The sequence below is a fragment of the Amia ocellicauda genome, chromosome 23, assembly GCF_036373705.1.
Source record: "Amia ocellicauda isolate fAmiCal2 chromosome 23, fAmiCal2.hap1, whole genome shotgun sequence".
NCBI lineage: Eukaryota > Metazoa > Chordata > Actinopteri > Amiiformes > Amiidae > Amia > Amia ocellicauda.
The window spans coordinates 18,259,799-18,273,475 of NC_089872.1; the positions used below are offsets into that span (position 1 = coordinate 18,259,799).

The 13,677-nt window shown below is 44.8% G+C and overlaps 1 protein-coding gene across 1 annotated transcript; it reads left to right on the forward strand.

Annotated features, from left to right (window-relative positions):
• The first annotated feature begins 664 nt into the window (after positions 1-664).
• On the forward strand, positions 665-12,830 carry mtr (5-methyltetrahydrofolate-homocysteine methyltransferase). Its single transcript, XM_066696605.1, has 33 exons — positions 665-872; positions 1,267-1,472; positions 1,688-1,777; positions 2,022-2,091; positions 2,246-2,338; positions 2,524-2,630; positions 2,982-3,041; positions 3,174-3,268; positions 3,345-3,445; positions 3,533-3,594; positions 4,105-4,172; positions 4,247-4,326; positions 4,470-4,582; positions 4,737-4,877; positions 5,021-5,206; positions 5,508-5,687; positions 5,846-5,962; positions 6,100-6,240; positions 6,345-6,434; positions 6,668-6,820; positions 7,274-7,381; positions 7,623-7,723; positions 8,497-8,564; positions 8,918-9,038; positions 9,213-9,294; positions 9,394-9,492; positions 9,621-9,696; positions 9,837-9,992; positions 10,075-10,271; positions 10,573-10,773; positions 11,006-11,198; positions 11,530-11,642; positions 11,762-12,830. The coding sequence occupies exons 1-33, from the start codon at positions 836-838 to the stop codon at positions 11,846-11,848; spliced, it is 3,792 nt and encodes a 1,263-aa protein (XP_066552702.1). The 5' UTR covers positions 665-835; the 3' UTR covers positions 11,849-12,830.
• Positions 12,831-13,677: the final 847 nt, after the last annotated feature.

Here is a 13,677-nt window from a genome sequence, read left to right on the forward strand (position 1 = left end):
CTTGCTTAATTAAACCAGAATTTAGTTTAGAATTTAGTTCATGTTCATTTTGTGATTTTTATATGTCAGTGGCAGCACGCATCATTACTTCATTTAGCAGACACCTTTATACACTCAGTGCGACTTAGAGAGCGCAATATAATAGAGACAAAATATTACAGCACTATACACAACAACACAAGTGCTTATGTAGGGACACAATGCATGACATATTGAGCAAAGCAGTGCCATTAAGAAGTACAAATTGCCCTTTCATCATTTAACATTAGTCAGATCATACATGTTGAAATTGCTTGGATTTAAGACATTACACACTAGTCACGTTAATTGGGTCAATTGATGGAGCTCAGGCCAACTACATGAAGCACGTTTTTCCACTGATGCAATATTCAAATCGACTGCGTTAGACACAGGGCCTCGGTCCGCCTGCAGCAACAAGTTCAGCACATCTGCGCGGCTCCACCAATGGGAACGCTGGGAATCTGCAGATCTGCGCAGAACTGCGGACATCTGCGCTACAAGACAGTTATGGTGACAAGCTGTAGTTATAGACAAGTTATAGAGCAGACGTCTGGTTTCTCTAATCCGAATTTCTGCCAAACAAACGAGTTATGTAAGAACAAGAAGTTCAAAGCAGACGGAAACTAACTTGTTGCGACTTTCAGGTTGGCCACCGAAAAGACGCGCATGCGCTCTCCGCCCTGTTCTCCATGAGGTCGGCTCTGTGACAAGTCCGCAGGCGTGTGTGTCTGTCTGTGTGTCTGGGCTCTGGATTTTCCCAGGAAGTTTATTTCGAGTCTGCAGAGGCATTTCTTTGGGATTAAAGTGTCGTGCAATGCCTCCTACAATCCACGAACAGGCAACAAGTTCAGGTAAAACTAAAATGAAGTTGTGTCGGTCCTTCCGAGCAGGAGTAACTTTTAGCAGATGTGTCATCAGTCGTGCAACAGGGAATGGGTGGCCGGATTGTGCTGAAAGTGTCATCCAGGGTTTGGGGTTTAACAACCGTGATTTGTGAAGTTGTATTATTATTTAATTGGTGCTAGATAGCCTGCATGGGCTGGTTACCTAAACAGTTTAACTGATCACTGAAATCCCCGGCCCACTGAGCTTTATTTCTGCTCTTTTGAGTTTGATCTGAGGCAGTCGTCGCACACTGGTTTTATAATTATAGTTATTATGTTATTATAGTCCTCTAATTGCGTGGGGGTGGAGGATTCAGTGAAGCTCAAACGTGACCCTCTCTCTCCCACGGCTGCGGTCCAGGCAGCCTCCTGCAGGATGAGCTCACAGCCCTGCTCCAGGAGAGGATCATGGTGCTGGATGGGGGAATGGGCACCATGATCCAGCAGAGGAACCTGGAGGAGCCAGACTTCAGGGGAGAGGAGTTCAAGGAGCACCCCAAGAGCCTGAAGGGGAACAACGATCTCCTGAGCATCACCCGGCCTGACATCATCTACAAGATCCACCAGGTATGTTGTGCAACCTGGTTTACGCTGATGTTATGGTCGGGTAAGCATTTTTTTTTGTCCTAAATGCTTTATTTTCTAACTGTTTGCTTCCTTTTATTCAACTGTCACTTACTGATTTGACACTGAAAGTCCTCCTTCGATCGTGGTGACTCGACTCATGTCCGTACGTGCTGTAGGAGTAAACGTCTCCTCTCTCCACGTCTCTCTTTTTGAAGGAGTACCTGCTTGCCGGAGCGGACATCATTGAGACCAACACGTTCAGCAGCACTCGGATCGCACAGGCGGATTATGGACTGGAAGACTTGGTACGCCAACATGTTCAGGCAGAGCGAGAAAAATACTCTGACACACTTGCCTTCCATGCTTATATATGCTCAAATTAAATGCATTTCAATGACAGTCTTACTGGGGCTGAGAATAACATTAGTCCTTATGCAAGGATTATTTTCATCATACTGTAACTGTCCTGTTGAGTTGAGTTCTCCATATGTGGAGAATCGTTCATCGCTGTTGTGGAAATAACCGTAGATTCTCCCTCCCCCGTGGCAGGCATATCGACTTAATAAGGCCTCTGCAGAAGTTGCCAAGAAAGCTGCCAGTGATGTTGCCGATCAGACAGGTTAGTTTATTGTATTGTTTATCGGTGTGGAAATTCACCGGAGTGTTGAAACTGGTTTTGTTCAATGTTGAACGAGGATGAACGCTGCACTCTTGAGCTGAACTAAACAAATGCCTTATGCGACAGCTGTGATGTTTCTTCTCCTCTTTCACAGGCATCAAGAGATACGTGGCTGGAGCCATGGGCCCAACCAACAGGACCTTATCTGTCTCTCCATCGGTGGAAAGACCAGACTTTAGGAACGTCAGTAAGAGCTCCACACGTTCTTTCTCCCAGCCCGTTCTGTGATCGATGCTGAGGCCATCTTGGTACTGAGTGGGACTAGCCTCTATATAGTGAATTGTTTCAGCTTTTCCCTGTACAGGAGGTTCACCCTGGAAAGAAAATTATAGTCAGTTGAGGAGAGTAATTCGTTTATATGGCTTTGAACAGGTTTCGATGAGCTGGTAGACGCTTATGCCGAACAGGCCAGAGGGCTCCTGGATGGTGGCGCGGATATCTTGTTGGTAGAAACCATTTTTGATACAGCCAACGCCAAGGTAGGTCAAGCACAAATGTTGGACTGTAATGCAGATGCTCCTTTGTCATTCCCTGGGGGTCAGATACCAAGTGTATACATTGGAATTAGCTCTGTCACACACAGGGGGCGGAGTATAGCATTGTCACACCCCCTCCTAAAGCAATCTCTTCCTCTCTTTCACTGGATGGACAATATATGTGTGTATGTGCACAAGATAGATTCATATTAATATAAATGGGTATTAATCATTAAAACCAGAAATTGAAAAAGGAAACTTATGCTATGTATGCTTAATACTAATACGCTAAATAATGTTTCTTCAGTTGACCTTTAAGTTTTATTTTATTTTACTTTTTAATTTGTGTAACAGGCAGCTTTGTTTGCAATTGACCAACTTTTTGAAGAACATTATGAGCCAAGACCCATACTTGTAAGTGAATGTTGTTGTTTTTTTCATAACTTTGATGCCTGTCCTGGATATGTAATGATTTATCAGTACAGTGTAAGGACCTTCAACTGTTCCCTAAAATCTCCCGTGTCCATTCTGCCTGTCTCATGGTAGATCTCGGGAACAATTGTTGACAAGAGTGGCCGTACCCTGTCTGGGCAGACGGGAGAGGCGTTTGTTATCAGTATGTCTCATGCCAAGCCCCTGTGGTGAGTAGCCTTTCAAACGAGTCGACTACTGGGATTAATTGTGATGGTAAATAATATTCCCCACCTCTCTCTCCAGTATTGGGTTAAACTGTGCTCTGGGTGCCACTGAGATGAGGCCGTTTATTGAAGCCATTGGAAAATGCACCACTGCTTTCACCATATGCTATCCCAACGCAGGTGAGGGCAGTCAGGGAGGCGTTGGCATTTAAGGGTAGAATATATTCACAGGCGTTTAAACCAGTCATGTTTGTTTCTTTGATTTAGGTCTTCCTAACACCTTTGGAGGGTATGATGAATCTCCTGAGCTGACCGCAAGTCATTTAAAGGTAACTGCGGTCGTCAAAACAATGGACGTGTCTTATGGGGAGGTCGGGGGAATTACTGTGTCTTATAGACCAGTGTTTCTCAACGTTGCCAAGCCTGAGCTATACGTACTGAACATAACACTTTCTCTTGGGTCACTAAAAACAGAAGAATGAAATGAAAATTCAACCATAAATCATTTATAATGTAATTTTTCATTCAGGATACTGGTGATGGTCAGAATGGTGTAACAGGTTTTTTTTTTTTTAGGGAATTAAATCTAGTAAACCTTTACACTAAAATATTTGTGTTTTATCAATTCTCTAACCAATATCAGGAATACCCTCCTGTTAATATGGGAAAAGAGAGAGAAAAAGTGAGTAAAAGAGATTGAAGCCTGATTTGGTTGGAGTTTGGTCATGATGCGCTTTAACAGTCCTGCTTTTGGGGATTTACCTGTAATTGAAGTGAGCCTGTGTCTATGAAAGATTTGAAAAAAGTCTTATTCGTGATCGCTCTCTCTCCATGTGTAGGAGTTTGCTTTGGATGGACTGGTGAACATTGTTGGTGGTTGTTGTGGAACGTCTCCTGCACACATCCGGTAATTAAACTGTGTGGTGTGGAGCTGGATTGTGCGTCACACAGTGTTGGTTAACACTGGCTTTCTGTTCGCAGGGCGATTGCAGAGGCCGTGAAGCAGTGCCCCCCCCGGATCCCTCCGTCTGCTGTATTCCAGGACTACATGCTGCTGGCAGGTTGTCAATTAAACCCTATTTCCCTTTAAAGAGAGCCTCCATCTTTGTGTCGAGAGAAAAATGAGGTGTGTGTATATGAATGAGGGGTTAAATTCTTAAACCGTATTTGTTTAAAGTCGGTTAATCTGTTTATGTCTGTGAAGGACTGGAGCCTTTCCGGATTGGTCCTTACACCAACTTTGTCAACATTGGCGAGCGGTGCAACGTCGCCGGGTCGCGGAAGTTCGCTAAACTGATCATGGCAGGAAACTACGAGGTAAGAGTTCTGGGATTACGGTAAAAAAAAAAGTAGTGTGATTTGGACATTGGACAGGAGAGAGGAGGATCTTTGTGGTTTCATTACATTGGAATTAAAAGCCAACAACATCTAAAAATTATAATCAGTGCGAGCGGTCGTTCATGTTCTCTAGGAGGCGCTCAGCATTGCCAAATCCCAGGTGGAGATGGGCGCCCAGGTCCTGGATATAAACATGGACGAGGGCATGCTGGAGGGGAAAGTCGCCATGACCCGCTTCTGCAACCTGATTGCCTCCGAGCCGGACATCGCCAGGGTGCGTTGGTGTTTATTGTGCTTGATGCATAAACATATATACATATATCCGTTTCACCCCTCAGTCATTTCATTTGTTTGTTGATGTTCTTTTGTGCTGACACTACTGAATGTAAGAGCTACAGCGCCATGTTGTTTGTGCAGGTGCCTCTGTGCATCGACTCCTCCAACTTCTCAGTGATCGAAGCGGGGCTCAAGTGCTGCCAGGGGAAGTCCATCGTGAACAGCATCAGCCTGAAGGAGGGCGAGGAGGAGTTCCTGCAGAGGGCGCGCACCATCCGTCGCTTCGGGGCCGCTGTGGTGGTCATGGCCTTCGACGAGGACGGGCAGGCGAGTATCCGTCTTGCCTTTTAGGAGGGCTTCCTGGAGACCAGTATTGTGTTCGCCTAAAGATGTGGATGGAACTTCTTTGTGTCTGTTTTTTTGTGCTTGCCTGCCTATGTTTTAAGGCAGATGTCTCCAACCCTGGTCCCAGGGAGCCCCTATCCAGCAGGGTTTAGAGGTCACCTGGGAGTATTTCATTCTGATTAATGAAGCTGGTGGTAAAATCCGTTATCGAAACCATTGAGAGCAATCATCTGAATACCTTTACCCCTCTGTCACTAACAACCCACTGCTACCGGTTCTACAGGCCACTGAGACGGAGCGCAAAATCCAGATCTGCACCCGGGCCTACAACCTCCTGGTGACCAAGGTGGGCTTCAACCCCAATGACATCATATTTGACCCGAACATCCTCACCATCGGCACGGGAATGGAGGAGCATAATGTGTATGCCATCAACTTCATGGAAGCCACAAAAGTTATAAAGGTAAGATTTTTGGTTTGTTTTTTGCACAAGCTGTAAGAAACACAGGCAGTTAGGAATTTGTTCTCGTTCGGTAATTTGCTGTTAATAGATGATGCACTTTACACCTTGTGGAAATGTAAAATTCAGTGTTGAATCGCCTCCCTCTGATCATCCCACAGAAAATGCTCCCAGGAGCCCGAGTGAGCGGCGGTCTTTCCAACCTGTCCTTCTCGTTCCGCGGGATGGAGGCCATTCGGGAAGCCATGCATGGTGTTTTCCTCTACCACGCCATCAAGGTACAGAGCTGTGCCCGAGCCCCCGCCCCAGAGCACCACCACCCCGCAGTGGATGTTTCTGTCCGTAAACAAACTTGTATCTTAATTTGTTCGGTTTGAAATGGCAATGATTGATCAGATTTGATGCCGTTGCCCAGGATGGGATGGACATGGGAATCGTGAACGCGGGGAACCTCCCGGTCTATGACGACATTGACAAGGAGCTCCTGAAGATGTGCGAGGACCTCATCTGGAACAGAGACCCGGAGGCCACTGAGAAGCTCCTGCTCTACGCCCAGGTAGTGTCCAGCTCACCTGTGCTGCTCGGAGACGGGTGCAGTCTGTATTTGGTGTCTGTAGAGAGAGGGATAATGTTGCTGAAACGATGATGTCACAATTCCAGAACCACGTCAAAGGTGGCAAGAAAATAGTGCAAACGGACGAGTGGAGAAACGGCACGGTGGAGGAACGGCTGGAATACGCCCTGATTAAGGTAAGATAGAGACCAATAGGTGGCTGTAGACCTTCTCACCTCCCTCTCCCACACATGCCAAATAAATGTCCTTTCTGTATAAATAAAAGCTGGTAGAAGGAATATGGAAAGTCCCCTTCAAGTGCTAGATGTGTAAAGCGTTCAGTAAATGTTGTTTATGGTGTTTTGGGCCACTTGACAGCCGTCCCCGTGAGGTAATTGCAGACGGTCATGAGCCTGCCGTTTTATTTCAGGGCATCGAGAAATACGTGGTGGAGGACACGGAGGAGGCCAGAGCTCAGTCAGAACGGTACCCACGGCCCCTGCACATCATCGAGGGGCCCCTGATGAACGGCATGAAGGTGGTCGGCGATTTGTTCGGAGCCGGGAAAATGTTTTTGCCCCAGGTGAGCCAATTTACACCACGCTGACATATAACCCATTCACGGGGAAAATGGGATTATCCGTTACTTGGGAATTAAATGTGAACCTTGCAACAGGACTTCAGATCTGTCATGTCTTCTCATTGCGCAGTTTATCTTGATGGATGACTCTTACGGGTGTGTGATTCTGCCCGCTCTGCTGGCCTCTGGCTTTGATAAACAATGTCCGCTGAAAATAATTAGTTATCCGAGTAAAAGATGAAGCAAACTGCTTTTATTTTTTGATGGACGGGTCATTTTGAAATGTGAAATCTGCAATTGAGTCCTGATCGACGGCTGCACGATTATTATTTTACCTCTCACTGATGTCGAAAAATGTGGCGTATCATTACAGTAGCAGGGATGTCTTTCACCTTCACCTGACCTGTAATACAACGCTAGTAAGATATGTTATCCCTGTGTCTGTGTCTGCTGAAGGTGATCAAGTCAGCCCGCGTTATGAAGAAGGCGGTGGGCTACCTGATTCCCTACATGGAGATAGAGAGGCAGGAGAAGATGGCTGCTTCAGGCTCGTTTGAGGAAACCGTGAGTGTTGGATTGCAATATCCTCTCCAATCACAGCTGTTTGTTGTCTCGCGCCTTCAGACAAATGCTTATTTTTTGGTTGTTGTTTTCGAGCTCCTGAATAATTCAATGTTTTTATTGTTTTTGCACAGCAGACCTGAGCTCTGAACCAGGTTTTGTAGCTATGCAATTCTGACAAATATTAATAACACCCTCCTCTCTTGACAAATTAGCTCTGTGTGTCTTCATTTCTGCTCCAAAGGATCCTTACCAAGGCACTATAGTACTCGCCACTGTGAAAGGGGACGTTCATGACATCGGCAAGAATATAGTCGGCGTGGTCCTGGGATGCAATAACTTCAGGTACGCCATGCCTTCTACTGATTCGGCTTGAACAGGGTGATGCTAGGGATATGCACATAATTAGTTACTGTTTTGCCTTTGTTTTACTGTGCAAAACAGTACATGTATAAATGACGTAAGAGATTTGATTATTATATTTTTACACAGCGTTTAATAGCAATATGGATGATAGTATAAGTTGAGTGCTGTTCGGAGTTTCATACTCTTGACGATAGCGCTCTGTGGCAGAGATTTAGGCTTATCTACCTCAGGATGAAACTGCAGATTTTTCTGAGCGGAGACGCAGCAGAAATCTGCACTTTGTTTCATTGAACTGTGGTTTTAAAACACACCCAAATCACCCCTCTGCTCTTAGCATACCTGGAGAGGCCAGAATAATTCATAATGCATCACTTTCTAGTCTCACAGTAGTGTGGGGAGCAGCCGCTTCTCCGAATAATGAATTGATTCAAGTTATGCAGTTCACAGTTGAGCAAATTTGCTGCTCTGTGGGCGGCCGCACTTTTGTGCATCCCGAGCTGCTAGACATGAAGCTGTGTTTCCTCCATATAATATGTGCCTCAGGTAGAGCAACTAGGGCTAAAACAGGGAGCACAATAGTGCACCAAGGGGTTATTTCTCACCTGCTTTATGAATGCATTCTTTGTCCTGCTCTGATTAGTGTGGCTAATTTGTATGGAATAAAATATTTAGTCTGTCTTTTTTTAAGTCGTAGAGCCTTGTCGCAACAAAATGAAACTATGCATTTCTTATTTTCTCCTTCCTTGCTGCAGAGTGATTGATTTGGGAGTCATGACTCCCTGTGATAAGATATTACGCGAGGCGGTCGAAAACAAAGCAGGTAGGAATTTCAATTTTTATGGCATCACGTGTGGATCAGGATTGTTTAACTATGAAACATGAGTGTAACAACTTTCTATTACCTTAACTGTAATGAACCTTTCTTTGCAATTTATCATCATAGACATTGATAGTGTCTTTACATTGGTTTGTATATCTCTTTTAAATTAAAAATAAGGGTTGTCCCGTGTCAGCTGTACATCCTGTGTGCCCACTTTGGTTCTTGTTAAGTGCTTATCGCATGTCACCCTCAGCAAAGTAGTTAACCTCTATCCATCGTACGAAGGATTGGTGAAAGAAAGGTTTCTCGTGTCTCCTGAGTGAAGTGGTCTTTTGTTTGTTTGTTTGTGCTAGATATCATTGGCCTGTCTGGACTGATCACGCCCTCTCTGGATGAGATGATACACGTTGCAAAGGAGATGGAGAGGCTGGGAATGAAGCTGCCACTGCTGATTGGAGGAGCCACGACATCAAAGTACGCCCAGTGTGACGGCTGCCCAATGGGAGTTTATTAGACGTGTCTGTGTGTAGAAGTTGGAAGGGCACATTGTCATTGTCACATGTACATCGCCTGATATCGGTCAGTCCTTATTATCTTGTAATTTTTACATCTAACTTCGGTGTCCTGTGTTATTTTTTATGCTGGTAGGACTCACACTGCTGTGAAGATTGCTCCCAGGTACAGTTGCCCGGTGGTCCATGTCCTAGATGCCTCCAGGAGTGTCGTTGTGGTGAGCGGACAAGACCAAATTGATAATGTTCTTCCTTCAGGTTCTCTAGGGACTTGGCACATGGACTAACGGTTTTCGTTGTTGTCTGTTGGCCTCCAGTGCGCTCAGCTTCTGGATGAGGACATGAAAGAGGAGTTCTTTGAAGAAGTCACCGAGGAGTATGAGGACATTAGACAGGGTCACTATGACACCCTGAAGGTGAGCATTTTACAGTCCACCGGGGGAGGGGCCAATATAGAGCTGGCCTCTTGCGTTTTATAGTGCTTGGTTCCATTTATTTTGTAACGTATATTTGTAATGTCCGTGCCGTCATGTTACCTCTGCAGGACCGGCGTTTCCTCTCTTTGGCACAAGCCAGAGAGAAGGGGCTCCATACAGACTGGCTCTCCCATCCCAAACCAGGTAGGCATTTTTGAGAAGGGGAATGTGGGATTTTTAAAGAAGGAACAAAGTTGTGTGCCAAGTAAATGTACAGCTGCGTTTGTATAGTTTGTATACAGATTGACGTTTACGGACGATTGTCCGTTTCTTGCTCCTCTCAGTGAGACCGAAGTTCATCGGCACCCGTGTGTTTGAGAACTATGACCTACGCCGGCTAATGGACTACATTGACTGGAAGCCCTTCTTTGATGTGTGGCAACTGAGGGGCAAATATCCCAACAGAGGCTATCCCAAAATCTTCAAGGACAAAACTGTGGGTATGTAGAAAGTATTTGTCAAAGAGACCTGTCCCTAAAGGTCCAGTTAGCCATGCGAGACCTGACGATTGTCCTTCTGCAGGTCAGGAGGCCATGAAAGTGTTCGAGGATGCCCAACAGCTGCTGAACACTGTAATCGAGAGCAAGAGGCTGTGGGCCAATGGGCTGGTGGGGTTCTGGCCGGCTCAGAGTGTGGGCGATGACATTCACCTCTATGCTGAAGACATCATGCCACGCAGCTCGGAGCCCGTGGCCAAATTCTTTGGTTTACGTCAGCAGGTAAGAACGTTATGACACTGCCTTCGAGTCGTCACAGTTTTGAATGATGTTCAGGAAACTGCCCCCGTTAATGGTTAACTTTCTTTATCTGTCAGTTTGAATGATGACATGACATTTCCTAAATTTTTGTCTGAAATGGTTTTGCTAGCAAGGGCACTTGTTTAAATGCTTTGGAACATTGGCCGTTGTGGGGATGTATCTACAAAACGCAGAAGAGAGAGCTTCCACTGAACGATGCAGAATACAAGTCGTCTGCTTCGCGTCTAAGTCATGTGGAGATGCATGTTCTCTGTCCACGCAGGCGGAGAAGGACTCGTCCAGCTCAGAACCCTACTACTGCCTGTCAGACTTCGTGGCGCCCAGGCAGAGTGGGATCCCTGATTACATCGGCATGTTTGCAGTCGCTTGCTTTGGGGCTGAGGAGCTGAGCAGAGAGTTTGAGGAACAGTGTGACGACTACAACAGCATCATGGTCAAAGCCCTGGCTGATCGCCTGGCTGAGGTGGGTCTGGTTGTGGCCGTTTTCGATGCTGGCTGCCGGGTGGGGTTAATAAATATCTAGCATCACGTGATTGCGATGTATCTTTGTATAGTTAACACCCGGAGACAAAGATCGACTGGTAAATAAACAGAAAATAAATACCCACAATCTTCCAGTCTTTGCTGGTTGCTTTTAGCTTTATAATCCAAGTAGATGGTGTTTTTTCAGTGAGCCACTGACAATGTCATCACAGGCTTTCGCTGAGGAATTGCATGAGCAGGTTCGCAAGGATCTCTGGGGTTACAGCCAAGAAGAGAGCCTGAATGCGTCCGATATGCACCGGATCCGCTACGAGGGTATCCGGCCCGCCGCTGGCTACCCCAGCCAGCCAGACCACACCGAGAAGACCACCATGTGGAAACTGTCAGACCTGGAGGAGAAGACAGGTGTGGCTCCTCAAAGATGAAGAACTCTCGCCCATTGATAAATCTGTCAAGTTGGTCTCATGTTAAGGCTGTTTTTCACTGCTGAATCTGCCTTGTTTTTCATGTTCTATAGAACAGAGTTACTTCATTTAGATAATTGTTTGGTTTGTATGGGCTAACAAGTTCCAGAATGTGATTTTCACTGACCGAACTGAAACATAATTGGCCCCCGGTGTGTAATAGACAATTTAACTGCTTTTTCTGCATCTCTATTGAATATTTTTAACATTCGGGGAGAGCTGTCATTGTGATGTAAATAACTAATGCTTAAAATATTCTGCTTTTCTTGTAGGAATTGCGTTGACAGAGTCACTGGCTATGACTCCGGCTGCCGCGGTCTCTGGACTTTACTTCTCCAGCCCCAAATCCACTTATTTTGCTGTGGGAAAAATTACAAAGGAGCAGGTATATATTTAGATATAACATTTGTCTATTAGCCAAGGCTGAGTGGTCTGATTTTATGACTTTTTTCTGAGAAGTGATGTACAGTGCATTCATTTCGTTCCTCCACTTTCTGTTCTCAGGTTGAAGATTATGCTCAGAGGAAGGAGATGTCCACAGCGGAAGTAGAAAAGTGGCTCGGGCCCATTCTGGGTTACTACAATGAATGACACTGTTACAGGACTGTTTTTCGATTGTTATTATTTTCCTTGATTACCAAACTACCCTACAGGCATGACTGAAACACTTGACACCCACTGACCTCCCTCACGGCGCTTGTCAGTTCTTGAATTCAGCGGGACTCGCAGTGGGACGGACAAAGAAAGATGCTGTCTTCAGGACTCCACTGTAAACGTGGATCAGCGGGGGCCATTTTGCTACTGTTTGCCGTTATTGGTTTGAAAATGTTGTGTTCACAGTAAGGGTAGTTTTACATGAAGGCTGCTACTTGATATGGTGTCCAAAGATAAATTAATTTATAATAAGACTTGATGCTGGGATTTGTTTAATATTACGAAAAATAATGGTAAAGCTTAATTCATACTAAAGGCAACTTAAAGTGCTTTAACACAGAAATGGGTCAAGGGTGGGTTTGTTGATGAGTGCAATGAGAAGTTTATCTGAGATCAGAGGCGAAACGGACAGAGAAGAGGGAGGAGTTGAGGAGAGAGGAGATGAAGGGGAATTGGACTGGATAGGTTGAGGATATTGTCACTGATTTTAGAGAGGAAGGAGGCAAAATCACCCACAGAGATAGAAGGAGGAGGAGCGGTGGAGATGATTAGCTCACCCTGACTTGCAAGTAAAGATTGGCGTCTACTGCTTACATTCTAACTAACACAACCCGGCTTTCACTTAACATTCAGTGCCTCCATGAGCTCCACCTGCTTTGGCCTTTTCCTGATGAAGAGAAAGCACTTTACAATCGGCGTGGGGAATGGTCAGCCCATCCTAATATCTGCTCATGTCATGCTCCACATAATGAACGTGATGACCTCTGCCCAGCTGTGTATTGATACTGATTTATCTTTCCCACTCCGTGAAAGGAAGGGGGAATTCCTTCTCCTGTCCTCAGACTAATGTTTCTCCATTTATATCCCATTACTTTGCGGTTATCAGTATTGTAAGACAGTAAAGCACAATTGTAATGTATTGCCTTGATTTTTTTTTCTCCCCCTTTCTGATCGTTATTGAAGAAATTCCAATTAATATAAAGCCTTTAAAACCAAGCGTAGAGTAGAGCGGTGAAATGTAAGCAGTTCATGAAGCATTGCCAAACAGCTGCTCTTTTCATAGAACCCGATGTCTTCGATCTTCTGTCTTTCTGATCCTTTATATCTTTGGGTTTTATTCATTCATTCAGTGTTTCAAAGATACACTGATATATCCTCACACTAGTGCAGATTTCTCTGGACTGAATCCACTTGGTAAACATACTCGGAAGCACATATATGTCCCAGAATTACTTAATTGCATTAGTATTATTAAAACATATTTTCACCCCTTTTTTTTACACTTGTATTTTGTCCTTTTGGCTTTAAATGGTAAATGTCAATCGCACTTCATACGTAAAGGCATCGTTATCCTATTATTCTAGATGTGGGGAAATACTTAATCCAATTAGAAGACAATGACTCGGGAGACGTTTTGTGGGCAACACTGAGACACAAGAAGACATGGATTATATGCTTATTTTGTTAAGTGAAGAAACATAGCTTTTAATATTGCAAGTGACCTTCAGATCAAGGCACTAGTAAAGGAAATTGCATAAAAGTATTATATGAATCCTAAATGGGAAGCACATTGTATTAAATGTGCTGCGTTTCCTGCTCAGCCAAAAATAATACAGAGAGCTCTCCTAGTGTAGAGGCGTTAGTGATCTCCTTATCTGGGCTATTTTTATAATAACTGTGGACGTGTGAAACACTAAGGCTTAAAATATTACAGTGATGGGAATAACGGTTCTTCCCAAAGTGAACACTAAGAGGAAATGTATGAA